Source organism: Pichia membranifaciens (genome assembly GCF_001661235.1).
Source record: "Pichia membranifaciens NRRL Y-2026 unplaced genomic scaffold PICMEscaffold_6, whole genome shotgun sequence".
Classification (NCBI taxonomy): Eukaryota; Fungi; Ascomycota; class Pichiomycetes; order Pichiales; family Pichiaceae; genus Pichia; species Pichia membranifaciens.
The window spans coordinates 177,800-203,191 of record NW_017566987.1 but is presented as its reverse complement, the minus strand read 5'-3'; the positions used below and the strand labels follow the sequence as shown (position 1 = coordinate 203,191).

Genomic DNA, 25,392 nt, shown 5'->3' with positions numbered 1-25,392 from the left:
CGTCTCGCCGGCCCCGGCCGTGACTTGCGGAGGCGGTGTGGGTGGGCAAAGGCCCGGGGGCGGCGAGGCGCTTGCGTAAGCGGTTACGTAAGCGACTTTGCGACGATCGGCCCCCGAGGCGCGGGGCCCGTTTCGGGGGTGGCTGGTGCGACGGGGTGGGGGCGTGGCGGAGCGTTGTTGATCTGGAGCCGCTCGTGCAGCGGCTGCGGCTGCCCGTGTGTCTGGCTCGTCTGGCAGAGGGCCCGTTGCCCGCAGGCTCGTTTCCTCCCTGTCCTTCTTCTTCTCTGCCTGCTTCTCTTCTGCCGCCGTTGGCTTCGGCTATGGACGTGCTCACGCCCCCTCTTTGGCCCTCTCTCCACTCGTCAGCTCGTACTCCTTCCAACTCAGTCACTCCTTTACAACTACACAGCACCCCAAGTACAAGAAGAAGCACTAGCACAGCGTCCCTCCAAGCATCAACACGACACAGCAAGCACTACACTACTGCCAAAGATACCACTGTTCGGCGCTCTCACACACGTTCCAACTACTTACATTCCTTACTATTAACACACTTGTGCTCCCGACACTCTAGGTATGTGCCTCTGCCCGCCCCCGGGGCCGTCTGCCCCCGTGGCCGTGGCCGTCGTGGCCTCCTTCTGTTTCTCTGTCTTCGTCAAACACTTCTCAAACACTTTTCCAGTACCGCAAGCCTCGGCACCCGCATTCCTGCATCCAAAAATGGAAACAAAAATAACACGCCCTTTTTCCGCACCGCCGCCCCCTCGTTTATTTTCCCAGGCGTGCGTTGCCATGGGAACCCGCGAGGAGAGAAAAAAAAAGCGTGTTTTTCCACTCCTCCAGGAGCGGCCTACGTAACGAATGCTGCCGACCGGGGCTAGCAGTCGATGAGGTAGCCAGCTGGCTCGACACAGAGACACGACGGAGACAGCGACGCCGAAAGATGGCTCTTCTGTTCCACACAAACCCGTACTAACATCAACCCTTTTTCTTGCTTCCCCCCTCTGCCCTTTGTGCCCCTCAATTGCCAGCAGCCATGAAACTGTCTTACACATCCCTGCTCTCAATCGCTTCGTTGTTGGTCAGCGTCCACGCGTCCGACAATGACGAGGACTGCTCCACAACGGTCAACTACCACATGCACCACCAGCACAAAAGAGCTCTTGCCTATGACTACCTCTATGTCACCGTCACCGTCGATGGCGATGGCAACACCTACCAAGAGTCCGTGACCTCCCACGTGCCAATTCCAACCGTTTCCCAACAGGCTGTCACCCCAAGTCTTTCAGCTTCCTCAGCAGACTCCCAATGGACCGCCTCTTCCTCTTCCGCAGCCGCCACCGCCTCTTCCTCCTCTGCCGAATACGCTTCGTCCTCAGAAGCACTCCCATCAGCCTCATCTTCCCAGGAAGCCCCATCCTCCTCTTCTGCATCCTCCTCAGGCTCGAGCGCCTCCTCCACTCCTTCGTACTCGTCCTCCATGACAGGCGACTTGTCTCCATACTCCAACCCAACGGAAGAGTTCCAAGACGGTGTCGTTCCTTGCTCCACCTTCCCTGGTGGTCAAGGTGTTTTGGCATTAGACTACCTGGGCTTCGGCGGTTGGTCGGGCTTGTATCACGATGATACCTCCACCGGCGGTTCATGTGAAGACGGCACCTACTGCTCTTACTCTTGTCAGGCAGGTATGTCGAAAACACAATGGCCTTCCAACCAACCCGCTAACGGTGTTTCTGTTGGTGGTCTATACTGTAAGAACGGTTACCTCTATAGAACCAACACCGACACTAGCTACCTATGTGAGTGGGGTATTGATTCCGCCAGAGTTGTTTCCGAGCTTGACCAGACTGTCGCCATCTGCAGAACTGATTACCCAGGTACCGAAAACATGGTTCTTCCAACCATTGTTGACGGTGGTTCCGAAAACTACCTGACTACTGTTGATGAAGACAGCTACTTCACCTGGAGAGGTTTGAAGACATCTGCTCAATATTACGTCAACAATGCAGGTGTTTCTCAGACTGACGGTTGTGTTTGGGGTACTGCAGGTTCCGGTGTTGGTAACTGGGCCCCATTGAACTTCGGTGCTGGTTACACTAATGGTATTGCTTACTTATCTTTGATTCCAAACCCTAACAACAAACAAGCTGCTAACTTCAACGTTAAGATTGTTGCCTACGATGATTCCAGTTCCGTTAACGGTGAATGTGTTTACGAAAACGGTTCTTACAACGGTAACGGTGCCGACGGTTGTACCGTATCTGTTACCTCAGGTAAGGCCAAGTTCGTCTTGTACAATTAGTTTCCCCCTAATGTTCCACAATTTCTTGTTCGATTGGCCTTCCTTGATCCATGATGAACACCACCTTCTTTTTCGATTCCAAAATCTCAAACTTTAACTTTCTAACTACTCCACGTTCCTTTTTACCTGAAGTTTGCAACTACTTTTACACCCCTTCCTTTTCAGCAACAACAACTGTTGCAAAAAATCGCAATTTGTATATCGGTTCTTTTTCTTCTAGATTTTTTTTCACAATGTTTACAAATTTACCACTTACCTAACTATACTGATATATAAGCATAGATAGTTAAATGCATACACCTACTTACGCAGATTGAGAGTTGCCCGTAATACGTACCCCCTTCCCCCCACATCTCCCTAATGTTTGAAAGTAAATCAAAGTCCGAGCGTAGTGAGAGTCTGGAAAAATAAAGTTCAATGCTCAGCGAGATAACACGACATTTCGTTTCGGACTTCGTTTTGCTTTATCTTGAAGGCTCAAACAACTCATCGGTTGAAAGCTTTCTTCCTATCAATTAGCAGAGCACATAGCGTGACCAATAGAGAAGAAATATGAGCGTCGTGATGGAACCGGATACAAGACCTAGAATTTACAAATCCTGTTTGATTCGTGTTGGCGGGTTTCAAGATGAGCACGAGGAGGAAGATAACATGGAAGAGAAAACGGAAGAGGAAGGGGCACCAGAGCAAATGGATGACATTGAGGAGGAAGCAGAAGAAGGTGAAGTTGACGAGTACATGCACAATGTGGAAGCAAACGAGTTAGTTAATTCGATCAACCCGTCATTTTGGGAATTGCCCATAGAGGAAGGAGCAGAGCCGCAACCAGAGCCACAGGAAGAGCAAGACCCGATAAAGGGGAAACCGAAAGGGACGGCAAAAGGCAAGGGCAGGACAAGAGAGGCCAACGGCAACTCAAATACCAAGGCCAAGAGCAAGAAAAAGGAGAAGGAATCCGAATCGGAAGAGAAAAGAGTCCCAGTACGTGTTTCGCAGATGATCAACAACAAGTCCAAGCAGAACACGGGCTCTTCCGCCTCGATCGTGAAGAAGAAGCCTGCTACAACGTACGGGAAACGGAAGAACAACAACTTCAGCTTCAAAGCTTACGTGCACAAGCCGCCCCGCTACGTGCAGAAGCAGATCGACCTGGCGAAAGAGGCCGGGGCTCAGCCCGTCGAAGAGGAGGAGGCGGAGGCGGAGGTGGAGGAAGAGGCAGAGGAAACGGTCGACTCGGAGTTCAGAACGCCCGAGCAGCAGCAGCAGCTGCCGCCCCTACACAACCAGCCCCCGGCCCAGATGTACCCGGTCTCCAGACAGGAACAGAGAATCCGAGAGGAGCTCGCCGAAGTGCAAGTCGCCCGGTCCTCTCCAAACATCGATTCCCCCATGGACGACAGAGACGTCGCCCACGATGTCCGGACCCCGAAGCCCGGGCAGTTTCAGCACAACGTTGCCTGCATCCTCTCCTCAAGCGCTGTGGTCGAGCCCGATGAGGATAACGCTGGCCCAGAGCCCTCGTTCTCGGACGAGGCCACTAAGATCGAGGAGCCCGGCAACGACCCTCAACACGCAGAGCACGCCGACCACGGACCCCCCGACCTCGGCAAGCTCAACAGAACGCTCGTCTTCAACAGCTTCGACACCGCCGACGACCCTATAAAAAGCGTTCTTGCCCGCATTGTCCACGAGACAGAGGCACGGGTCGCCGCCATGGAGAGAGAGCTTGACGCCGAACACGAGGCTGTCCTGAGAGACGTGCAACTCCATTACGAAAAGCTCAAGACCGATGCCCGCATCGAAATTGCGCGGGAAATCAACAAGGACTTCTTCTCCACCGGATTACGTCAGCAGGGCACGCGCCACGGCCATCAGAGGCCACCAGTAGCAGGCGGTGCACGGATGGGCGACTGGCCAATGAGAAACGAGTATTATGGCATTATTCCCCACTACGGCAGAGGAAGAGAGGGAGCGTAGGCGAGAGAGAGCGTGGCAAGGCGGTTTGCGGGAGTGAGGGTGAGGAAGGGTGAGGTCGCAGAGGGTGAGAGCGGCAGAGGGCCTCACTATGGGACGCATCCGGCCTGGAGTGTGTTGAGGAATCGAGGTGAAAGAAGTGCACAGAAGGACCTGCTGTTTGCTGCTGCTGCTGTGCTCCCCTGGTTCTGGTGTTGCCTTTGCTTTACTCCCCATCAGCACAAAGTATACACACACGCCATGTTGTCCAGATTGTCAATTAGAAGTGCAAGAAGTCTTGGTTTAGGTATGTCCAGCTAGCGTTTCACCCGGCTTTTGTTTCCTGCATCAGAGAGAAAAAGAGAAAGAGAAAGAGAAGGAGAAGAACCACGTTGACGAAGAGCAGACCCAGCAGCGGAGAAGAGAACCGCCTTCTACGCTTCACGTCCATATAATAAATAGCATAAGCACGCCGTCGCCTGTGTTGTCTTCCGTCTGTATTTTGTATCATCCACACATACATGTCGCAAATTTGTCAGGGGCTGATGATACGATATCCAGGGGACCGCTTCTCTCACTTCGTTGGAAACGCCTTTCTGTTTTCTCCACTCGGTCGGCTTCGTGTCACTCGGTGGAGCACAGGGGCGGAGAATCAGTTGATCAGGAAACATAAGCAGAAATTGTCGTAATTTAATTGGTTCACCGGATACTAACATTTTTTTTCCTCTCGTCTTCATAATCTAGCACAAGCTACCAGACCTATCTCTGCCACCGTTCCAGCTTTCAAGTCCACATATGATTCTCCAGATTTCACCCACTACTTGAACAACTCTAAGGGCTCTTCCGACAAGTCCAGAGACTTCACCTATTTCATGGTTGGTTCCTATGGTGTGTTGGGTGCTGCCGCAGCCAAGTCCACCGTTGAAGCTTTTTTGACTACCATGTCCGCCTCTGCAGATGTTTTGGCCATGGCTAAGGTCGAAGTCAAGTTGGGCGCTATCCCATTAGGTAAGAACGTCGTCGTCAAGTGGCAAGGTAAGCCAGTTTTCATCAGACACAGAACTCCAGGTGAAATCGAAGAGGCCAACGAAGTCGACATCTCCAAGTTGAGAGACCCACAAGCCGACTCCGACAGAGTCAAGAACCCAGAATGGTTGGTCATGTTGGGTATCTGTACCCACTTGGGTTGTGTCCCTATCGGTGAGGCCGGTGATTTCGACGGTTGGTTCTGTCCTTGTCACGGTTCCCACTACGATATCTCAGGTAGAATTAGAAAGGGCCCTGCTCCATTGAACCTGGAAGTCCCACAATACGAATTCGCAGATCCAGAAACTTTGGTTGTTGGTTAAACAGAGTCGAACCTCTCGCTAAAATCAAAGAGTCATAAGGCATCAACAACACAAAAGATCCATCTAATTTAGTATAATATAAACCCATGAAATCAAGATCATCCCAGATCATACCATCCACAACAAAAGAATCCGAATTAAAACATCACTCATATTCTTCATTCATTTCACTTCAAAAAACAAATACACGTAGGAGCTTGTTTTGCAATAGCAACATCTCCTATCAAGCTTTCTGTATTTCGACAATGCCTCGAAGTCTTTTTCGAAGATTTTGCTGACACTGTTCTACATGCTTATTTATCTATTATCTCCCTATAGTAATATATATATATATAACTTCTTATTTATTCTTTAAATATATCAAGTAACGAATTAAACACCAATTGAAGCTGGTAAGCGTCAAACGCATATACTTTTTTCGCACATCATGGATTGGCATCGCAGTTGGAGAAAATAGTTGCAAGCCTCGGAAAAACACGTATCGGATCTAAACCTATGGGAATGGAAGAAACAGCTCAACTTCGAGATATTGTGACCAGGCAAAGCACAAAGGCATCGAGAGCATGGCAGTATGGCAACAGGAGTACAACTCGAACCCCGAAGTTCAGAAGTTGAGCAAAAGCTTCGACAAGTTTACAACAATTGACTGGCCGCTGGAAAGGTTGACCGAAAATCGGAAATACTACGAGGCTTTGAAACGAAGGACGGTTTCCGGTCCAGCGGATGCCATTGATCTTAACGTCGAGGAGGGTCTTCTTGAAAGTGACAGACCAGGCACTGCTGTCACAAATGGTTCTACATCAATGGGCACATTGCATTCCTTGAACACAGCAGCGTACTCTGCAATGTCAATAATCAGCGAAATATCCAACTTGCAGCTTATCAAATCGAGAATATGGACTACTGTACAGATATGGCTCGTTTTGACCATCACCGGGATTGTAATCGGCTCAATTGCTGCATTTCTCAGTGTCTTGACCGAATGGCTCAATAGCTTCAAAATGGGGTACTGTGCGAGCAACTTCTTTCTTGATGAGAAATCGTGCTTGAACGAAGATTGGAGGCATTGGTCAAGCTTTGGGTTTGTATCCTTCATAATATTCACAGTGCTCTCGGTTTTGTACGGCGTTTTTGCGGCTTTCCAATGTCTGTATGTAGCACCAAATGCTGCTGGAAGTGGAATAAGCGAAGTCAAGTGCATTGTTGCCGGCTTTAACCGTCCAGACTTTTTGTCGCCAAGTACTTTGATAATCAAAGCACTAGCACTTCCGTTTACCATTGCCAGTGGATTAGCGGTAGGTAAGGAAGGACCCAGTGTCCATTATGCGTCATGTGTTGGTAATGTCGTTGCCAGGTGGGTTGTGCCGTGGTTCAACGAATCTCCACTACAGTTGTCGGATATTATCACTGCCGGGGCAGGATCAGGAGTTGCTGTTGCGTTTGGAAGTCCGATTGGAGGTGTGCTTTTTTCTATTGAAGAAATTAGTAGTGGATTGAGGTTAAACACTCTATGGAAGATATTTTACACATCATTAGTGGCCATTACAACGCTACAAATATGGAACCCATTTGGAACTGGGCAGATTGTCATGTTCGAGGTTCGATATGATTCTGATTGGATCTGGAGTGAGATCGTGTGGTTCATAATACTCGGAATATTTGGGGGTTTATACGGAATTGTTATTTCAAAATGGAATATAAAATACGTTGCGTTCAGACAGAGATATTTGTCCAATTGGAAATTTAGTGGTCCTTTTGAAGTATTCTGGCTTTGTCTCTTTTCAGCAATTGTTGGGTACTGGAACATTTACATGAGGTTGGATATGACGAAGGTAATGGAAATGTTGTTTGATTCATGTCGTGGGAACGAGGGTAAAACCGATAATGCCATTTGCCTCATTTCTCAAAACGGGTCGGATACGACTATAGCGAAATGGTTGTGGACCTTGTTCACGTTGTTCTATGCAACGATAGTACGTATGATCTTGGTGTGCATCAGTTATGGGAGTAAGGTTCCTTGTGGAATATTTGTGCCCAGCATGGCTGTTGGTGCGACGTTTGGTAAAATGCTTGGCCTATTGGTTGAGGAGATTTTGGGCAAGACTGTTGATGGAGATGGCAATGTAATCGGTGTGCCGTCCGGGACATATGCTTTTCTCGGTGCAGGTGCTGCGTTGAGCGGCATAACTGGTTTGACATTCACTGTTGTCGTCATAATGTATGAATTGACCGGGGCAATCAAATACATCATCCCTACAATGATCACAATTGTCAGCGTTAGAATTGTTAGTGAACTTGGTGGAATTGGGTTTGGTGGGATTGCTGATCAAATGATCAAGTTCAATGGTCTCCCCTTCATTGACACCAAGGAGGAGCATGAGCTAGGTGAGGCTGTTACTGTTGGAGATGTGATGGTGCCGAAGGTGGTTGGTTTGGACTGCGAGGGAATGTACGAGAGAGACATCTTGAAGATCATGGAGTTTGAGAAGCGGGAGTATCCGTTGTTGTACAAGCGGCGCTGTGTTGTCGGAGTGATTAGTCATGCGGATCTATTAGAAATCTTTGAATGTCTCCGAAGAGAAAAACCGATCGACGGAATCGTTGAGGATGGTCAGGAGGCGTTTGATCTCGGGAACCAGTTTGTGCGCTTCATCAGCAAGAAGAAGATGAGAGAGTTGAGCCAAGTTGTAGGCGAGGAGATAGAGTATGGACAGTACAACCAGCACTTTGGCCGTGGAACAGACAACGATGGTGGTAGTGGAGACGGAGAGTGGGATTTCGAGGAGTATGTTGGGTTCGAGGTGTTAAGCATCAACATGAACACCTCGGTGTACACTCTTTTCGATCTCTTTGTTGAGGTTGGGTCTCGAATTGTGTTTGTGTACGACCGCCGCAACGTCGTTGGGATAGTGAGCCGGAAGGACCTGATCCGCTACGAGAACTACATCCACTACAAGGAGCACGGGGACGTTTTTGTGAACGGGAACGACGTAGTGCTGTTTCAGAAGCTCTGGACGGTGTACACGGCGGCGTGGCGGATTCTAAAGTTCTGGGACCGGGAGAGACCGGGGGACACCGAAGGCAGGGGCAGCCAGTACCTCAATCTACGGAGCGAATAATGGACGTTTTCCAACGGGTATGCAAACAAATGGGTACTTTATATTAATAGTCCTTGCACGTCAATCGAGTGATTGACGAGATGTTGATAGATATTATGTGTTGTTTTATGTAAAATATAGAAATTTCTTTTTTAGAGTTGGTGGAGGTAGTAGTAGTAGTGTATTGAACATCTTTTTTAGTACAGGGTGTGTGAGTGAGGGCGTGCTCGGGCGGCGGCGGCGGCGGCGGCGGCGGCCGTGCGCAGACCTAACAAATAACGTCTTGTGTTGCTCTGGAGTTCATCAACAAGGCGACAATCAAGCCGTACAAACCCAAGACTTCTGCAAAAATCAAGATCAAGATCATACCGACAAACAATCTTGGCTGCTGGGCGGTACCTCTGACACCGGCGTCACCGACAATGCCGATGGCGAAGCCGGCAGCCAACCCTGCCAAGCCGACGGACAAGCCTGCACCCAATTGGATGAAACCTGTGTACAACGCCTGTTGCTGCTTCAACGACGACGAGATCAACACAGACACAACCAACCCGTAAATGGCAATGATACCGGCCATAATGACTGGAACGGTGTTCTTAATGAGCAAGTCTGGTCTGAGGACACAGGTTGCACAGATACCGACACCCGACTTGGCGGTACCGTAAGAGGCACCGAAACAGGTGAAGATGATGGCGGCAGCACAACCAATTGAACCGAAGAATGGGGCGTAGACTGGACTGCAAACAGACAAGTATGCCACACGGACAATTCCGATGGCGCCATGTTAGTATGTGTGTCGATTATTATCGAGCCGGGCTGAGCCTGTTCAACTGACCCGGCTAAACTCAGCAGCAAACGGTACATACCAAAGATCAGACATTGTGTGTGTGTGTATATGTGTAAGACAGTTACCGGGTGTGGATCGGAGACGAACAAGTTGGGTGGTGGCGACGGAGAACAGGCTCTTCAGAATAACGGCAACCGTGTGTCCAAGGCAGGCAGCTGGCTGGCTGGCTTCTTTGCTGGCTCCTGGAGAGGAATTTAGGCAGCCATTTTGCAGGGCGGGCGAAAAGCAGCAGCGGTCTGCCAAAAATGGAGCCGATCGGCGCAATAAAGGAAAAAACGGGCCGATCGGCGCAGCTGACGTAAGCAGTTTTTCAAATTGCGTCGATCGGCCTGGTTACGTAAGCGGTTACGTAAGCTATTTTTTTCTCTATTTTTGCTTTTTCAAATCTTTTTTCGAATTTTTTAATTTTTTTTATTTTTTCACAGTTTTTTTTCATGTTTTTTCACTTTTTTTTTCCTTCATGTCCTTCACCACCACCTCTTCTTCTACTGCTCCGTTTTCTTGTTCCCTTCCGTTCTCCAAGGCGAGCTACAGCAAGGAACCTAGACACACACGCAAGCACTACCACCCAGCAGAACAATGTCCGCACCAAACCCTAAGGCGTTCCCTCTTGCCGACTCCGGCTTGAGCCAACAGATCCTCGACTTGGTCCAACAGGCCCAGAACTTGAGACAACTCAAGAAGGGTGCCAACGAGACCACGAAGACGTTGAACAGAGGTATCTCTGAGTTCATCATCATGGCTGCCGACACGGAGCCAATCGAGATCTTGCTCCACTTGCCACTCTTGTGCGAGGACAAAAACGTCCCCTACGTCTTTGTTCCTTCCAAGACCGCTCTTGGCAGAGCGTGCGGTGTCTCGAGACCGGTCATCGCCGCCTCCATCACCACTAACGACGCCTCCGCCATCAAGAACCAAATCTACGCCGTCAAGGACAAGATCGAGACCTTGTTGATCTAAGGACGCTGTATATCTAGCCGTTGTATAGCACCAATAACAATAAAAACGAGATATATGCATATACATGTACATATACTATATACCCTGCAGGGACGTCGCCAGAGCTCGCCAGAGCTCGCCAGAGCTCACCAGTTGCACACTTTTTCGAGGATATCCACAATCGCCGTAGCCTCGGTGCTGCTCTCGATCTGAGGCACAAGCACCCCGTTCACCACCACGCTCGGCGTAACGTGCACCCCGATTGTCCGCTGGTACCGTGTGAAGTACTTGCTGTCCTTGATGACGCCGGTGCCGTCGTTCCGTGGCGGGCCCTGCTCGTCGACACCGACAACCTGGAGCAGTTGCTCTACTGCCTGCCATCGGTCCTCCTGCTCGGCGCCGCTGGCACCGATAGCAGCCCCAGCCTCGCTCCGGAGCAACGCCAACACCTCAGTCGTCAAATCCGCCCGGCTCTTGCGGTACACCTCCGTGTCGAAGAACTCGGTCCCGTGGTCAAATAGCACCCGGCTCACCGTCCAGAACGCCTCCGGGTGCACACGGGCCACCGCTAACGACACCTCGTGTAGCACGCTCGACTGCAACCCGTGCCACGGTTGGATCACGTTCACAAACACAAGGTTGTACTTCTCGTCAAGCTGGCGCTCCTGCAACAATGGCACCAACTCGTCCTGCACCTTCTTGAACATCTTTGCCGAAAACTTGCAGTTGTAATCCAGAAACAGCTCCACCGTGTTGGCCCTTGGCGAGTATTTCACCACGTGCGACGCCAAGAATCTTGGATGTAAGTTTGTCATTGCTGTCTCTTGTCTGTCGTTCTCCGTGCCGTATCAATGGTCTTTGCCTCCCAATCTACTCCGTTCACCAACTCTGTTAAGCCTTCAGTCGTCTCTTTTGCCACCGGCGGCAACCCGTCTCCGCTAGCTGCCCCGCACCCTCTGGTAAGAGAGGGCGGCCGCGAGCGAGACAGATTCGCTGGCTGTCCGTCGCCTGTAACTCTCCCCGACTGCCTTGGCAACCAGAACGGCCATTGCTGGACGGCGCCAGCAGGAGGCCTGTGGGGAAAAGAGAAGGTCTCTCGGTGCCAGCCACCTCATGTCTGTTTCCTTTCTCTCCAGGAACCTTTCTCCCCTGTACAGACGTCAAACCACCCTTTCTCCACTGTTGAACTACGCAAGAAACATGTCCTCTGCCACCCCAGACAAGCTCGATATTGAAATCATCTCCCCAGGTGACGGAAAGACTTTCCCTAAGACGGGAGACCTTCTCACCGTGCACTACACGGGCACGTTGACCAACGGCAAGAAGTTCGACTCCTCCGTCGACAGAAACAGACCTTTCCAATTCAGAATTGGCCAAGGTATGGTCATCCAGGGCTGGGAACAAGGCTTTGCCAAGTTGTCGCTCGGCGAAAAGGCCAGATTAACTGTTCCTCCTCTTATGGCATACGGTGAAAGAGGCTTCCCAGGCTTGATTCCTCCAATGTCTCCACTTATCTTCGACGTTGAGTTGTTGAAGATCAACTGAGCGCTGCTACCGCCGCCGCTTGGCTATCAATCTGCCCTTTACTGCAATCAAACGATTTATAACAGATGCCGCTCGTGCGGCATCGAATATATGTATATGAGTTTTGAATGAACTAAGAAAAAAGTGAAGAAAAACCAGCCACGTTGGCCCCAACTCTCATTCACGTAGAAATAGATGCCCGTCGACAAACCGCAACCGGTCATCGGCAACATTGGGCTTCACAAACACCTGGAACTGCCGGTCGTACAGCGTGAATTCAGGCAAAGCTATCTCAGCCCGTCCCTCCTGGTATTGTCGGTCCACCCGGTATACAAGCTCAATTTTTTCCTGCATGAATGGCATAACACTCAACTGCATGCTCTTCACATAGTCGACAATTTCCACCCCACTCACGGGGTTCAAGTTCGTCTGGTACTGGAAGATCCGGTCTGTCGGGTTTTCCATGATGTACGTAACCACCAGCTCTTCCTTGGATCCGCCTTCGTTCACTACCACCAACATCCGTGGATCCACGTGCGGGAGGTTCGCCTTGTACATTTCCAATCGGTAGTGTTGCACAACATCCTTCATCTCTTCAATATAGTAATCAATCACACACTGAACGTCCACGGGCACAGATCGTATGATTCGCTCGTAACACACAACATCAAGCCAAACTTTCAATTTCTTTTCCCCCATGCTTTTTAAAATCGTGCCGTCGTCTTCGTTGTCCTCTACCTCGGGCGTTAGTGTCAACGTCACATCCTTCGGCCCACGAACTACAAATTTGCACGAGGTGATATTCATCTGCTCAAACGAAACGTTGCGCAGGTTTAACGTAAATAGCCATTTCCTGGTATGCACAGGGATGTTCATGTTGGCTCCAACGTCGAGCATCTTCTTTTCGTCAATGATGAACAGGTTGGGAAATTCACCATGCTGATCAGCTCTTAATTCTGTATGCCATTCAATCATTTCTACTATTTTCACTCTAGCCTCTTTTTTCACTTCAATACTGACTCCCTCGTTCAGAAGTTCGTACTCAATATGGAATTTGATGTTGCAGTTGAAAACTTCATTATCATCACTCTCCCCTTCGATCGTACTCATCGGTAGCCCACTGATCTGTGGCATCTCAAGCACACACGAAGTGGTAACACTTTCCCCTGGTTTCATGATAGCTTGACTGTCAAAACTTTTATCAGTGTGGTCCTCACCCCATTTCACAGCAACATCATATTTCTTGTTCAAAACTCCATCGCCTTTAATATGGACCTTCACAGGGCTGTCAGTGTCTTCATTGACGAACTTGAGAAACACGGGAAACACCCTGCCATTGAATCCAACTCTGTCATATTTGAGATTGCATTTTATTTTGGGGATTTTAGGGAGAACCTCGAATGAGTTTGTTGGATAATGGTTGTTCAAGACCTGATCTTTTCCATCTTTTACGAACCACTTCAAAAATGGTCGGGATGTGCTGTCAAGACCTGCGATATTAATCACTGTGCTGAACTGAACGTCATTCAATGTTCCATTGACCCGAACCCGTGGAACGTAAAACTTTCCAACAACGCTAGAACAGACGTGTATCTGCAGAATGATGCACTTGCGGTTGATTCGTCCATCGATAGTTTTGAAAGCTAAAGGACACGTTATACTCTCGCTGATATCTTTGGAATCACAAGTCAATTCATATAGCACAACCGATTTCGAGTTTTCCTCATTCTCAAGAACATTATTTGCATCATAATTTTCTCCATCATTGGTAACTCTGATTATTTTGAACTCTGAGTTTTCACCCAAATCAATCTCCAATTTATTTATCTCCAGACTAGAAATCATATTGTCGCCCTTATGTCGTATCAGAACTTGCAAGTCAACCCCTTCGTTCATCATATTCGTATACTCTTTGATACCTACGTCAAAGTCAAAAACGCCCTCCTTTACAAAAGGTACACCACTGTTGGTGTTGGCAGCCAAAACTTCAGCATCAGCATCATCTGAGTTTCTTAATTCATCCATCAAGATGGATTGTGAATCATCATTAACGAGATCTAAGCTGATTATTTTTTCCTTCATGAGATCAAGGAAAATCTTCGTACTATCCAAAGCCTTTGCTTTTTTCCAAACAGAATCATTGATAGAGCATAGTTCTATGTAGACTGCCCATGCTTCTCGAACTTGGGACAAGCCAACATAACAGTGAAGAATCTTCTGAAGCACACAACCCACAATAAAAATGCACGATTCTTGTTTATAATTTGAAAGACCAGCAAAGTAATTGTTCACTGCCATACTGTAATTTTTCTTCGAATAATAAACGTCACCTAACAAAATATAAACTCTCGACTCAATTCTTGAGAATTTCCCAGATTTTGCCAGGTTGAAGGAATCAAGGGCGGCAGTTAATAGCATTACCCTATTATCCGATCCACCCGTTTCTTCATGTTGAAGGGCTAAGCCCCGATATTCTGCTGCTTGCAAAAAGTTGAACCCATTTTGTGGCATATTGTAACTATTGTATCTAATTTCTTTCAGTCCAAGAGTTGGCATCATGATCGGGTCAATTGGTATTACGTCTTCGTTTATGTTTTCTAATAGTTCTCCCAACCAGGTATACTGAGTAGACAGCCATTCAAATGTAAAGTTTCTGGGGTCTAACTCTCTTATCTGTTGAACGTGGAAAGTGAACTTCCTATATGCGATATTGGCGTCTCCCAAAACTATGCAAGACCTGACGATATGCATGCACATCACGTCTAGCCAAGCACGTGCCTCAGCATGCTGACTTCGCTGAGATACATGGTCAATCGATCGTAAGGATTGCAATAGTCTGTCGTATGCATATTCCAATAGCTTTGTTGAATAGTCAGTAATTCCCTTCACCTGTTCAAACAATGCCATCTTTATCAAATTTCTTGCTGAAAAAAATTTCTCTGAGTACTGATCGTTCTTGATTTCTCTCCTCTTAAGTTTCTGAATCTGTACGTTAAAAAAGTCGTTAGAATACTGCCTCAACCCTATCATTAGCTTCCTAATAAATACCGTTTGCTCTCGTTTGGATATCTCATCAGATAAACCGTTGATGACAAAAAGTGAGTTTGGATTCATGTTGATCCGTGACACAATGCTCTGTATTCGATCGCTGTCTGTGGTGTTTGCATGCACGTTTATGAGGATGCATACAAACTTAATCATTGTGTTGGAGAATTTGAGCTTCACTCTGTTGACTTCGTTGACCAATAAATCGTCCCACCTCTTGTCTGCGCCAATCTCGTAGAAGGCTATAAACACCGATGGTATATAGCTGTAATACTTCTCTGACCATTGCAGTGGCAACAGTGATCCGTAGAAGTCACCTTCTTTGTTGTATGGGGACAATGGAGATTTTGTTCCGTTCACCACAATCTCGTATTTGCTGTCGGCGTACTTTATGTTGAACCATAAACCTTTCGAGTTCACACTTCCACTACTGAGAGAAGACATCAGGCGCTGTCTTGATTGATGCAGCTGCTGCTTTTGTTTCAAAGAGCTTTTTTCCAGCTTCTGTGACTGCTGTTGCTTCTGTGATGTCTGTCCACTGCTATCCTGGTTAGGCCACCACAATCGATCGTTCACGTTGCATTTCTCAATCAAACTAACCAGACGTTCAACGCATCCGTTTTTCACCTCGTCCAATTCCCTGTCTATCTGTAGTTGTAACCCGTAGTTCTGTTTCTTCCCCGGCCCCGCATATGCTTGCTCTTTAAGCGTTCTAATACGTCGTTTCGGCGGCTGTGGTCTCAATTCGCTTGAAATCCCCTGGAAAACCACCAAAGGCGCAGGAACGGATGTCAGTGAGCGGTGGTACGTCTCCATGTTGATGTATTCTCTATGTTGAGAGTCTACTCTCCTCTCAATAGACTCCCAAAGATCATGCCAGCAAACAGTCTAACCAAATATCCGTATTCAGCAGTTCCAGGCGTTTTGGAGCTGCCCCGCTGCCGGAAAAATTCATGCGACCCGGAAGATGCAGACAGTCTAGAGAAGGAGACGGCTCTAATAGCTGTTTGCAGGTGACAGGTGTCGAATGGTTCGTATGTCCTACACCAATCCAAACCCTCAATAGCATTGTGCCAGAACTGTCCTTCAGATTGCTCGATTTAAAACGTACAAAGAGAGAAAATACGTGTGATACCTGATAACGATTACGATAACAATGGTGGAACAAAGCTTTGCAGTTAATTTGTCTCATATAATTCCCCACGGCAAGCTCTTGGAAGGAATCACCTATGACGAGAGAACAGACACCCTTTACTATATCGACATACCAGCTGGTTCGGTGTTTGTGTCCCCAAATGCGGCCAATACACCTCTTGGGGTTCCAAACAGCTACGTCGTGAGCGCTTCTGTTGGTGTGATTGGGTTGACGTCTGATCCAAATAAGCTCATCTGCGGAGTGGAAGACGGGGTATCCATCCTCGACCTTGCGATGGGTGAAGTGGAAAACGTCAAGGCGTTTCCCAATGGGAATATTGCTGAGGGCACACAGTTGAGATCAAACGATGGATCTGTTGGGCCGGACGGGTCTTTCTGGGTCGGCACGATGGACGACACCGAAGAAAAAAGCTTGGGAAGCATGTGGCTGTTGAAGAACAAAGATTCTGAGCTCAAGGAGCTCTGGTCCGGCGCTGGCATTCCTAACGGCATCAACTGGGATTCGTCAAGAAAAATCGTGTACTGGACCGATTCATTAAAGGAGACTATTTACAAGTACAATTATGATCCTGAGACAGCTGAAATCGATCTTGACTCTAAAGAATCATGGTTTTCCGGTGTTAGCACCCCAGACGGGTCCTGCATCGACAAGGACGGGAACCTTTATGTGGCACTCTGGGGCAGCAACAAGGTAGTTAGAGTGACCCCCGAATGCAAGATTGACATGGAGTGGAAGTTTCCGTCCAAAAACATGACGTGCTGTGCCTTTGGTGACAAGGACTTCAAGACTCTATACGTCACGAGTGCCGATTTAGGTGAGGGCGACGAGCCCGACGCTAACGACAACGGCGCAGCTGTGTACAGGATCGAGCTTGGGGATCTGAACATCCAAGGTGTGCCAAAAAACAAGTTTATTGTGTAACTCCTCTGTGTATGCTTCTCAAAGCCCTAGTTATTTAATCAGCCTGAAGCGATCTTTCCCTTATATTCGTCCATCCAGTTCAGCAGCCAGCCAATGAACTCCTCCACATACTCGTTCTCTTCTATTCCTCCTTCTCGCAAGCCGTTGAGTTTCCGGCTTGCTATCTCAACACGTCCATCCTTGGAGTATTCATTGGTAAGACCAACATCATTCAAAATCTCAATTAAAGACAAGATGTGAAATTGTAATACCGGTGACGAAATATATTCTTGAAATTGAGGGTCTTTCACTAGCATCGCAAGCATTGGATCCTCGATCTGATCGGTTTGTTCCGTTTCTGATTTCACAACGACTTCTGCATCTCCTTCAGCTGGTTTGGCGCTGGTTTCCGCCCGCTTCTTAAGAGCTATATCATCCTTTTCCACATGTGCTGCTGTCTTGAAACAGGCCAACGAACAATACCTGCTTGAACACTTCGGGCACGTGTATTTGGCCTCCGTTTTCAAACAAATATCACAGAGCATGGCGGAGCTTCAATGAGACCTCTTTGCTTGCCTACAACACTTTAATGAGGGCATACACAAGATGCTTGTAAGTCATGGAGAGATGAAAAATTATAGATACGGAGAAAAAAATATAAATTATCAACATTCCTCTTGTCACGTGCGGCGGAACCTGTTCTTCGGGTGATGATGCCTGTATACACGAGTTGTGGAGAACCCCACAGGGGCTAGAACTAGAGGAAAAGGAAGAGAAGTTTTGCAGCTGCATTAGTCGGAGATGAATGTTGACAAAATTGCCATCATTGGTAGCGGTCCCAGTGGACTGGTAGTGTTGAACGAGTTCTTACACACAGCGAAAGATGGAAGTTCCTCGATCAACAGCTTTCGGACAAGTGAGAACAAGATTCCTGTGGATCCAGCTTTTCGGGAGATTGTTGTGTTTGAGCAGAACGGCAGCATTGGTGGAACGTGGAACTACTCGGAAAGTACCGACCCCGCTTTTCCTGCTGATCTGGAGAGCTACTCTACACCTGAAAATCTTAGACCGAGTTTGGATCCTCCTTTTGAGAAGGAACTGCTGCATACCTCTGTGGAAGAGCCACTTCTTCGCTCCATTGCCCCTGGAGTGATGAAAAGCAGAGCACTATGGAACAAGAGTGGTGTGTATGATGACCTCTTTACCAATGTCTCTGATAGGTTAATGCGGTTTTCGTCGGGGTACGACATCGACAGTGGTGCCGATATGAGTGCAAACCCTTATGCTCCTTTCATCACACATAAAGATGTCCTAAACTATCTCGGTAAGTTTGCAGATGCGAATGACCTGCAAAGGCACGTCAGGCTGCACACGAGCGTTGAAAAAGTTTACAAGAAGGGTAACAAGTGGACTTTGGTAGTAGTTCAGCTCGACACCGCAAATGGTATAGAGAAATGGTATACGGAGCAATTTGATGCAGTTCTCATTGCCACTGGGCGGTTCAACATCCCGTTCATTCCGTATGTCGAGAACATGGATAGATTTATTGTGAACCACCCTGACTGTGTTTCGCATACCAAAGCCTACAGGAATACCGACGCGTACGAGAACAAAAAGGTTCTGCTGGTGGGGTCGAGCATAAGTGCTGTAGATTTGCTTCAGTACATGATTCCGAAGTGCAAGGAGGTCTGGCTATCATTCAACTCCCCAAAGGTCACAGTGCAGCCCGCAAGGGAAGCCGCTCCTGGCCAGTGGATGCGTGATATTTTGAACGATGAGAGTGCTGGTTTCCACAGATGTGCCCGTATCAAACGCTTCACCAAAGATGATGGTGTGGAGTTTGAAGATGGCCAAGTTGTCCATGGATTTGACAAAATCCTCTTTGCTACAGGATACCATTTGTTCTATCCATTTCTCGATATACCCGAGAACAGAGACAGCAACTACATTCGTGTCTATTCCGGCAAGAAGGGCCAGTCAAACTATGCACTCACAAAGGCCGACAACGCTTATCTGTACACCTTTACGGTTGGTGAGCCTACCCTATGCTACATTGGTATTGCCCATAACCCACTTCTCTTCCTCACGGCGGAAGCCAGTGCCATCGCAGTAGCTGGAGTTTGGTCCGGTGGCAAGCACCTACCTTCGCTGACTGAGCAAAAGTTTTGGTGTGACCAGAAACTTGAATGCCAAGCTGACGGACTTCAGATGTTGGACGAGCACCAGTTCCAGCCTTTCGCCAGAGAACTCTACAAGTATGCCCCGAAAAATCGCATAGATTTACTCCAGCAAGTTCATGATGACGAAGTAGACGAGTCTAGAAACATTCTAAGAGAGATTTTCTACAAGATCTCCAGGGCTTCTGTTTAACCGTGTTGTACAGCGTAGCGTACAGCAGCAGATATGTAATGATGGAAAGTCACGTGACACAAATCCGTCCGACATGTTTTTTCATCTTTTGTAACCCAGCTTTGCACCACCTACTGGACCTCCAAGCAATTAATTGCAGAAATATTGCATTGTCGAGGACTATACTTGGATTCTAGGAAGGGCATGGATTTAGGGTATTCTTCCTCGGACTCAGATACCGACGATGAGAATGCAAAGAAGAGACGTCATGATGAAGACGCTATAGATGGCGGAAACAAAAAGGAAGAAGAGGTGACAAGTATTGACATTGACATACGGAAGGTGTTTCATCTGCACAGCACGGAGCAGTCGAAAAGGCGCAAACTTGATGACCGAAGCGGTAAAATTAGCCGGGCCATCAGCAAGGTTTTGAACGACAAAGTCGAAATAGATTCGACTACAGGTGATGATGGTGAGCTTGATGGTGGTGAGTCTGAATCGGCGGGAAAAAAGGGGGTGAAGGACAAGCTGGGGATACCCAAGGATGCTGTAGTTGCGGAGCTCGATATGAGTGACTTCTACAAACATAACCAGGAGGAGTTGGAGTCAGGACGGCTAAATGCAGAACGGCAAGCGAAAATAGGCGATATTGTCTATCACCGGGAGGCGGGCCACTCCAACGCGGGAAGGTTGGACCGGGTCATCCAATTCAACCTCAACAACGAGGAGAAAATCATGTACCAGAACAAGGAAAGGATCGCCAAGGAGATGGCGATTGCGAGGGAGAAGGCCAACGCAGGGCGTGGATAGCTTCCGCACGTGTCGCAGCTCTCTGGAAGTCAAGTAGCTCAACTCGCTATTAAAACTATATATGTACACGTCAGATAGTAGGTTATATACGTAAACGGGTCTCCTCATAGAGCGCTTTTCTTTTCTTCCTCGTATTCCTTCTGCAATTGGTGGATCGTGTCTTCGTCTAATGGCGGGATAGGAATGTCGTCAAAGTCGTCCTGGTTCAAGAAGTTGTACGTGTAGGTGTAAATTCCAACCGGAACCGCAATGAGAATGGCAAGGCCAATCATGTTCTTGACAAAGTATGGCTGACGTGCACGTAGTAGCGCAGGCGACATTCTGTATGTGTGGGGCTCGTAGTAGCCGTTGTTGCTCAACATGTTGCGTGCGATAGATGTGAAATGCATAGTTGGGCGTGGATCAGTGGGTGGGTGTTGGCGTTCTTTCTCGGTCTCACAAGCAGACCTCTCACCGCCCCGTTCCTTCCATCGACCTCAGCTGAAGTGGGTGTATCATGATTATTATTATGATGTTCCTTTGTCGCTAAGCGTCAGGTTTTTTTCTCACAGCACTATTTTCTTAGAGGAAAAGTCGGCTCGTTTGCTTCTGCCGGGAGATGCACCAGATTTCCGAGCACAACTGCTGTGAAGGAGTGCATCTACTGCACAACTCTTGTGCTGGCTCTGGACCGTAGACACTGTACACACCTAGCCCCTCTTCTATGTTGTTGAATAGCACAACGTGTATAGCCCATTTTACGTCGACCGACGGAAGATAGGGTTTTTTTTATTTTTTTTCATTTTCCAGAATTTTTTTATTTTTTTTTGTTTCCAATAAATTTTTCACTCAACTAGATAGATATGTTGCATGTTAAACAAAGAAACGGGGGAGATCAGAGCCAACACATCAACCAGAAGCAGATATCACCTACCAGCAGCCCTACAAGAATGACTACCGAAGAAGGTGCAAAGCTAGTCACTGTGATGGTGAACAACAAGCCGGTGGAGGTGTCAGCCCCAGACGAGGAAGAGCTATATCTTGAGAAGTTAGTGTTCGGTGACGCTGACGGGTTTGCCAATAACCTCAAGAACGTCGACAACTTGTACATGGATGAAGAAGAAGAAGATTTCAACACGAATGACATCAACCCGTTCAATTACTCAGATTCTGAGCCTGACGAGTTTTTAGACACATTGGCAAACAAACAGGAATATGGATTCGATGAGATAGACGATGGTGAGGACGAAGACCTCGAGCAGGATGATGAACAAATGGGGAAGCTAGAAGACGACGAGCTCTTCTTCAATGACTCGGAGGCGGACTCGGACCAGATGGATGTGGATCGAGAGACGGGCGATGGAAATGCCGAGGAATCGGAAGAATCGTCGGATGAAGATTTGTGGGAAGATTCAGACGATGAAAGGATTGTCATCGACGTGACCTCCGTCGACAGACTCAAGAAATTAAGAGAGACGGAAGAGGAAAGATTCATACCCGGTTTGGAGTATATCGACCGTTTGAAGGTCCAGTACAAAAACATCTACCAGGTCCCCGAATGGGCAACCCATGAGTACGAAGATGACAAGGTGGAGAATGAGGACGATGATGAGGAAGACGGCACCGGCAAGGGCCTATACGATGATGTGAAGACCTCGAAGAGTCAGGTGATATCGGCATCTTCCAACCCTCTTATGGACTTCCTTGCCCAGAACCAGACATACAACATAACCAATGAGAAGTCCAAGCTGCTCAATCCCGAACACCTCAACATCGACCGTCTTGTCGACGCAAATATTTCTAAACTCTCCAAATCTTCCATTCAGTCAATGAGCTTTCATCCAACACAGCCGCTATTGCTCACCGGTGGTTTTGACAGAACCTTGCGAGTGTACCACATAGATGGGAAAAACAACAGCCTGATCACATCACTACATCTTAGACAATCTCCTGTCCAGAATTGTGTCTTTTTGAAGAACCCAGATTCTGGATTAACGACGATTTTGTCTGGCGGTAGACGTAAATACATGTTCAAATGGAGCATTGATTTGGGGGTGATTGAAAAGGTCACAAGAATGTACGGACACGAAATTAGACAGCGTTCTTTCGAACACTTCAAAGCGTCAAGGGATGGCAGATTCATCGCCTTGGCCGGTAACGGAGGATGGGTGAACATTCTCTCAGTGGCGACTGCACAATGGGTGCATGGCTTCAAGGTGGAAGGCACCCTCATGGACTTTGAATTCACATCCGACAGACTCATAGTAGTCAATCAGACTGGTGAAATCTGGGAGTTCAACATGTCCAATTACAACATTGTCACTCGTTGGACAGATGTGACAGGTATAGGTATCACAAGAATAAGGGTTTCTCCAAACAACAGGTTTTTGGCTGTGGGAAGTAATACAGGGTTCGTCAACGTATACGACAGATTGAAAGACAACAGACTGTTAAAGTCAATAGACAACCTTACGACGACTATCTCGAGTTTGGAATTTAGCCACGACTCGCAGGTCCTTTGTATTGCATCGAGAGCAAAGAGAGATGCATTGAGATTGGTGCATTTGCCATCTTGTAACGTTTTCAAGAACTGGCCTACCAGTGTGACTCCACTTGGAAAAGTCACTTCTGTTGCCTTTGCTCCAAGTGGCGGTTTTCTTGCCACCGGTAATGAGCAGGGGAAGATTAGACTCTGGAAATTGCTTGATATTTGATTTCCCTGAAAACTCAACGATAACTTAATTAGTCTTTTCTTCTTCTACTTCTGAACATAATTTATGTAGATTAATCCCGCAATATATTAAAGAATCCGTGGTATACCCGAATAGGCAACTATTATGCGTTGCCTTCATGCTTCCCATTGCGGCTGAGTCGCTCGCTGTACAGAGAGCCGGGACCTATAATTCAGAACGGTTATCAATCAGGCGGTTTTTACTGGTGTTTGGCACCTTCCTTCGACAATTGCATAGCAATCGACTCTGGCTAAGGCAAGCTGTGCATCCAGTAGAGCAGCTGTCCATTTAGGCTCCGAGAATGCCGCTTGAGTCTAGTGATGTTACTGCTCTCAGCAGCCGAATATTGGAGAAATTGGAAGAGGATAAGTCACAACAGGAATCCAGGATTATAGTACTCATGTACGGAGCACCAGGATCTGGGAAAAGCACCTCCGCAGAGTTGTTGACCAAGGATTTGAATGCAAAGTTTAAAAGGAAGAATTGCAGCAGTCAACAAAGATTTTCGGTGCCCTCGCAACCCTCAGTAATACATCAAGGCAAAGGGAAAGCAAAGACACAAATATTCCAGTACAACGAAGAGTCAAGTATTGGCTCAAAGAGCGAGGAGATACCGTTTGCCACCCACCTCAAAATGGATGGGTTTCATTTGCCTCTTTGTGTCTTAGATGAAGAACTTAAACGTCGAAGAGGATGTCAAGAGTCATTTGATGCCTCCTTAGTTGTCAGACTTGTGGAACTATTGCTTATTGATGACACCTGGTCCGCTCTAAGCATACCGGACTTTGACCATGCAACAAAGGACCCAGTCAATCCAGGTATTTATGTTTCGAAGAAAACCAAAGTGGTGGTTTTTGAAGGCTTATATTTGATGCTCGACATTGATCCGTGGTCCCAAATCTCTAAGATGGTGAAAGATTCAACAGAAAACAAAAATGGAAGTAAAAACACCGTTTTGGTTGCCCACATACGTGGCGGAAATGAAATTGAAACTGCACATAGGATAGCCTTGAGACATTTGCAGTCTGGCTTGGTTGTCTCCTACGACGAAGGACGGAAACGATACTTTGAGAACGATCTGGCTAATGCCAAAATAGTTGAAAATCGGAGTGTCACAATTTTTGATGATATGATCATAAACAATTCTATTAGATTGGCTTTACCCTAACTATAGATTTTTAATACCCTAATAAAAATAAATAAATTTTATAAATAGAAAACCAGAAAAGTATTTGCCCATAGTTGCTTTATATATATCTTATTCGATTCTTTCGGTTTTCAGTTTTCTTCTACTTAATATAGTAGAAGAATTGAGTTTAAGATTAACCACACCATGCTCCAGCATCCTTTGCTCCAAAGATTGATTTTCGAAGTGATCACCTGAAGGGCTACCCTTAGGTGCATCCTCCGGAGATTCTGTTTCTCCAGCATAACCGTCTTCAGGTTCGTACTTTTTCTTGCATTTGAAAACGTAAGGAGTATGTGCTTGGCACTTGGACCTAAATTCTGAGTGACTCAACTTGTGCAAGTAGTGAGCAGCACCTGCCCCATAGCCAGCTAACGGGGTCTTGTCCTCCCACTCGTTTTCGGTTTCGTTGTGGCTATCAATATCAACATTTGTCTCATCATCATCATCATCATCATCGTTATACTCCTCTTCGCCATACTCTTCACCTTCATCGTCACTGGGACCAATGTCACTGTTATTCGCATCTGCAATTTCATTCACTTCGTTTAGCTGGGTAGCATACCCAATCTTAGATAGGTGTCCAGAAGAACCACTTGTTGCACTTGTCACACTTGAGTTCGAAAGGTCTGAAAGGTGAGAAGAATTGGAGGTAATCGAACCAGACCGAATGCTTGGATTCACGTTGAATGAAATAGAGGTTTTTCTGCCATTTCTAGTATGCAAAACATTGCTAGAATCTGTCTCAACTTCTGGACTACCTTTTGAGTTCTTATCATTTCCTCTCTCCTTTTCAGTAGCTGATTGGGTAGATTGGGTAGATTTGAAAGATTTGAAAGATTTGAGTGACTTGATAGAAGGGGCTCTGGTACTAGCTTGGGTTGTCAGTGTCAGCGTTGTACCATGACTATGAACAGGAGAGAGACATGAGGAGGTGGACAACTCAACAGCATTTACTCGTCTCACCATCATCGGACTTTTAATTTTGGTAAGTGAAGTCAAAGTTATCGGATAATCGTCTGTATCTTCATCTATCTCTTCAGAGTCTAAAGAATCATTTTCATCATATTCGCTCCTATGATTAGATTTGTTGTTGACTGGTGCACTGAATCTATGACATCTCAAATTTTCAGCCTGTGAGTCATTGAAGCTAGAATCGTCATCTGATTCAGTTTCCAGATCACTTATACTCTCGGTGTTGGAAATATATCTTGTAGGTTTGC

General features: G+C 47.3%; 16 protein-coding genes across 16 annotated transcripts; 11 read left to right on the top strand and 5 right to left on the bottom strand.

Annotated features, from left to right (window-relative positions):
- Positions 1–1,036: 1,036 nt before the first annotated feature.
- On the top strand, positions 1,037–2,302 carry PICMEDRAFT_36900 (hypothetical protein; the record flags this gene model as incomplete). The annotated part of the gene is made up of 2 exons (XM_019163042.1): positions 1,037–1,280; positions 1,380–2,302. The coding sequence occupies 2 exons, from the start codon at positions 1,037–1,039 to the stop codon at positions 2,300–2,302; spliced, it is 1,167 nt and encodes a 388-aa protein (XP_019015752.1).
- A 552-nt stretch (positions 2,303–2,854) lies between these two features.
- On the top strand, positions 2,855–4,279 carry PICMEDRAFT_60311 (hypothetical protein; the record flags this gene model as incomplete). Its single annotated transcript, XM_019163428.1, has 1 exon — positions 2,855–4,279. The coding sequence occupies one exon, from the start codon at positions 2,855–2,857 to the stop codon at positions 4,277–4,279; it is 1,425 nt and encodes a 474-aa protein (XP_019015751.1).
- A 237-nt stretch (positions 4,280–4,516) lies between these two features.
- Positions 4,517–5,604, top strand: PICMEDRAFT_60310 (hypothetical protein; the record flags this gene model as incomplete). Its single annotated transcript, XM_019163427.1, has 2 exons — positions 4,517–4,562; positions 5,000–5,604. The coding sequence occupies 2 exons, from the start codon at positions 4,517–4,519 to the stop codon at positions 5,602–5,604; spliced, it is 651 nt and encodes a 216-aa protein (XP_019015750.1).
- Positions 5,605–6,176: 572 nt separating this feature from the next.
- Positions 6,177–8,606, top strand: PICMEDRAFT_28270 (hypothetical protein; the record flags this gene model as incomplete). The annotated part of the gene is made up of 3 exons (XM_019162536.1): positions 6,177–6,344; positions 6,483–8,246; positions 8,391–8,606. Coding segments are annotated over 3 exons (2,148 nt in total), but the record flags the coding sequence as incomplete, so codon positions are not given.
- A 364-nt stretch (positions 8,607–8,970) lies between these two features.
- Positions 8,971–9,582, bottom strand: PICMEDRAFT_60308 (hypothetical protein; the record flags this gene model as incomplete). Its single annotated transcript, XM_019163426.1, has 2 exons — positions 8,971–9,439; positions 9,569–9,582. The coding sequence occupies 2 exons, from the start codon at positions 9,580–9,582 to the stop codon at positions 8,971–8,973; spliced, it is 483 nt and encodes a 160-aa protein (XP_019015748.1).
- A 546-nt stretch (positions 9,583–10,128) lies between these two features.
- On the top strand, positions 10,129–10,509 carry PICMEDRAFT_36721 (hypothetical protein; the record flags this gene model as incomplete). The annotated part of the gene is made up of 1 exon (XM_019163030.1): positions 10,129–10,509. The coding sequence occupies one exon, from the start codon at positions 10,129–10,131 to the stop codon at positions 10,507–10,509; it is 381 nt and encodes a 126-aa protein (XP_019015747.1).
- Positions 10,510–10,634: 125 nt separating this feature from the next.
- Positions 10,635–11,303, bottom strand: PICMEDRAFT_74348 (hypothetical protein; the record flags this gene model as incomplete). The annotated part of the gene is made up of 1 exon (XM_019164745.1): positions 10,635–11,303. The coding sequence occupies one exon, from the start codon at positions 11,301–11,303 to the stop codon at positions 10,635–10,637; it is 669 nt and encodes a 222-aa protein (XP_019015746.1).
- A 385-nt stretch (positions 11,304–11,688) lies between these two features.
- On the top strand, positions 11,689–12,033 carry PICMEDRAFT_74347 (hypothetical protein; the record flags this gene model as incomplete). Its single annotated transcript, XM_019164744.1, has 1 exon — positions 11,689–12,033. One exon carries the CDS (start codon positions 11,689–11,691, stop codon positions 12,031–12,033), a length of 345 nt encoding a protein of 114 aa, XP_019015745.1.
- A 156-nt stretch (positions 12,034–12,189) lies between these two features.
- PICMEDRAFT_13301 (hypothetical protein) lies at positions 12,190–15,873 on the bottom strand (the record flags this gene model as incomplete). Its single annotated transcript, XM_019160040.1, has 1 exon — positions 12,190–15,873. One exon carries the CDS (start codon positions 15,871–15,873, stop codon positions 12,190–12,192), a length of 3,684 nt encoding a protein of 1,227 aa, XP_019015744.1.
- A 340-nt stretch (positions 15,874–16,213) lies between these two features.
- On the top strand, positions 16,214–17,134 carry PICMEDRAFT_74345 (hypothetical protein; the record flags this gene model as incomplete). Its single annotated transcript, XM_019164743.1, has 1 exon — positions 16,214–17,134. The coding sequence occupies one exon, from the start codon at positions 16,214–16,216 to the stop codon at positions 17,132–17,134; it is 921 nt and encodes a 306-aa protein (XP_019015743.1).
- Positions 17,135–17,172: 38 nt separating this feature from the next.
- PICMEDRAFT_74344 (hypothetical protein) lies at positions 17,173–17,658 on the bottom strand (the record flags this gene model as incomplete). The annotated part of the gene is made up of 1 exon (XM_019164742.1): positions 17,173–17,658. One exon carries the CDS (start codon positions 17,656–17,658, stop codon positions 17,173–17,175), a length of 486 nt encoding a protein of 161 aa, XP_019015742.1.
- A 256-nt stretch (positions 17,659–17,914) lies between these two features.
- On the top strand, positions 17,915–19,483 carry PICMEDRAFT_74343 (hypothetical protein; the record flags this gene model as incomplete). The annotated part of the gene is made up of 1 exon (XM_019164741.1): positions 17,915–19,483. The coding sequence occupies one exon, from the start codon at positions 17,915–17,917 to the stop codon at positions 19,481–19,483; it is 1,569 nt and encodes a 522-aa protein (XP_019015741.1).
- A 92-nt stretch (positions 19,484–19,575) lies between these two features.
- Positions 19,576–20,693, top strand: PICMEDRAFT_174287 (hypothetical protein). Its single transcript, XM_019161599.1, has one exon. The coding sequence runs from the start codon at positions 19,667–19,669 to the stop codon at positions 20,270–20,272; it is 606 nt and encodes a 201-aa protein (XP_019015739.1). The 5' UTR covers positions 19,576–19,666; the 3' UTR covers positions 20,273–20,693.
- Positions 20,377–20,634, bottom strand: PICMEDRAFT_36618 (hypothetical protein; the record flags this gene model as incomplete). Its single annotated transcript, XM_019163021.1, has 1 exon — positions 20,377–20,634. The coding sequence occupies one exon, from the start codon at positions 20,632–20,634 to the stop codon at positions 20,377–20,379; it is 258 nt and encodes an 85-aa protein (XP_019015740.1).
- Positions 20,694–21,052: 359 nt separating the features above from the next.
- PICMEDRAFT_18037 (hypothetical protein) lies at positions 21,053–23,066 on the top strand. The gene has a single exon (XM_019161857.1). The coding sequence runs from the start codon at positions 21,202–21,204 to the stop codon at positions 22,963–22,965; it is 1,764 nt and encodes a 587-aa protein (XP_019015738.1). The 5' UTR covers positions 21,053–21,201; the 3' UTR covers positions 22,966–23,066.
- A 165-nt stretch (positions 23,067–23,231) lies between these two features.
- On the top strand, positions 23,232–24,221 carry PICMEDRAFT_18036 (hypothetical protein). Its single transcript, XM_019161856.1, has one exon. The coding sequence runs from the start codon at positions 23,285–23,287 to the stop codon at positions 24,149–24,151; it is 867 nt and encodes a 288-aa protein (XP_019015737.1). The 5' UTR covers positions 23,232–23,284; the 3' UTR covers positions 24,152–24,221.
- Positions 24,222–25,392: the final 1,171 nt, after the last annotated feature.

What these genes read in the sequence shown, in the direction of transcription:
- PICMEDRAFT_174287 (XM_019161599.1), top strand. Translation starts at nt 19,667, where the DNA reads ATGGATTTAGGGTATTCTTCCTCGGACTCAGATACCGACGATGAGAAT.
- PICMEDRAFT_18036 (XM_019161856.1), top strand. Translation starts at nt 23,285, where the DNA reads ATGCCGCTTGAGTCTAGTGATGTTACTGCTCTCAGCAGCCGAATATTG.
- PICMEDRAFT_18037 (XM_019161857.1), top strand. Translation starts at nt 21,202, where the DNA reads ATGACTACCGAAGAAGGTGCAAAGCTAGTCACTGTGATGGTGAACAAC.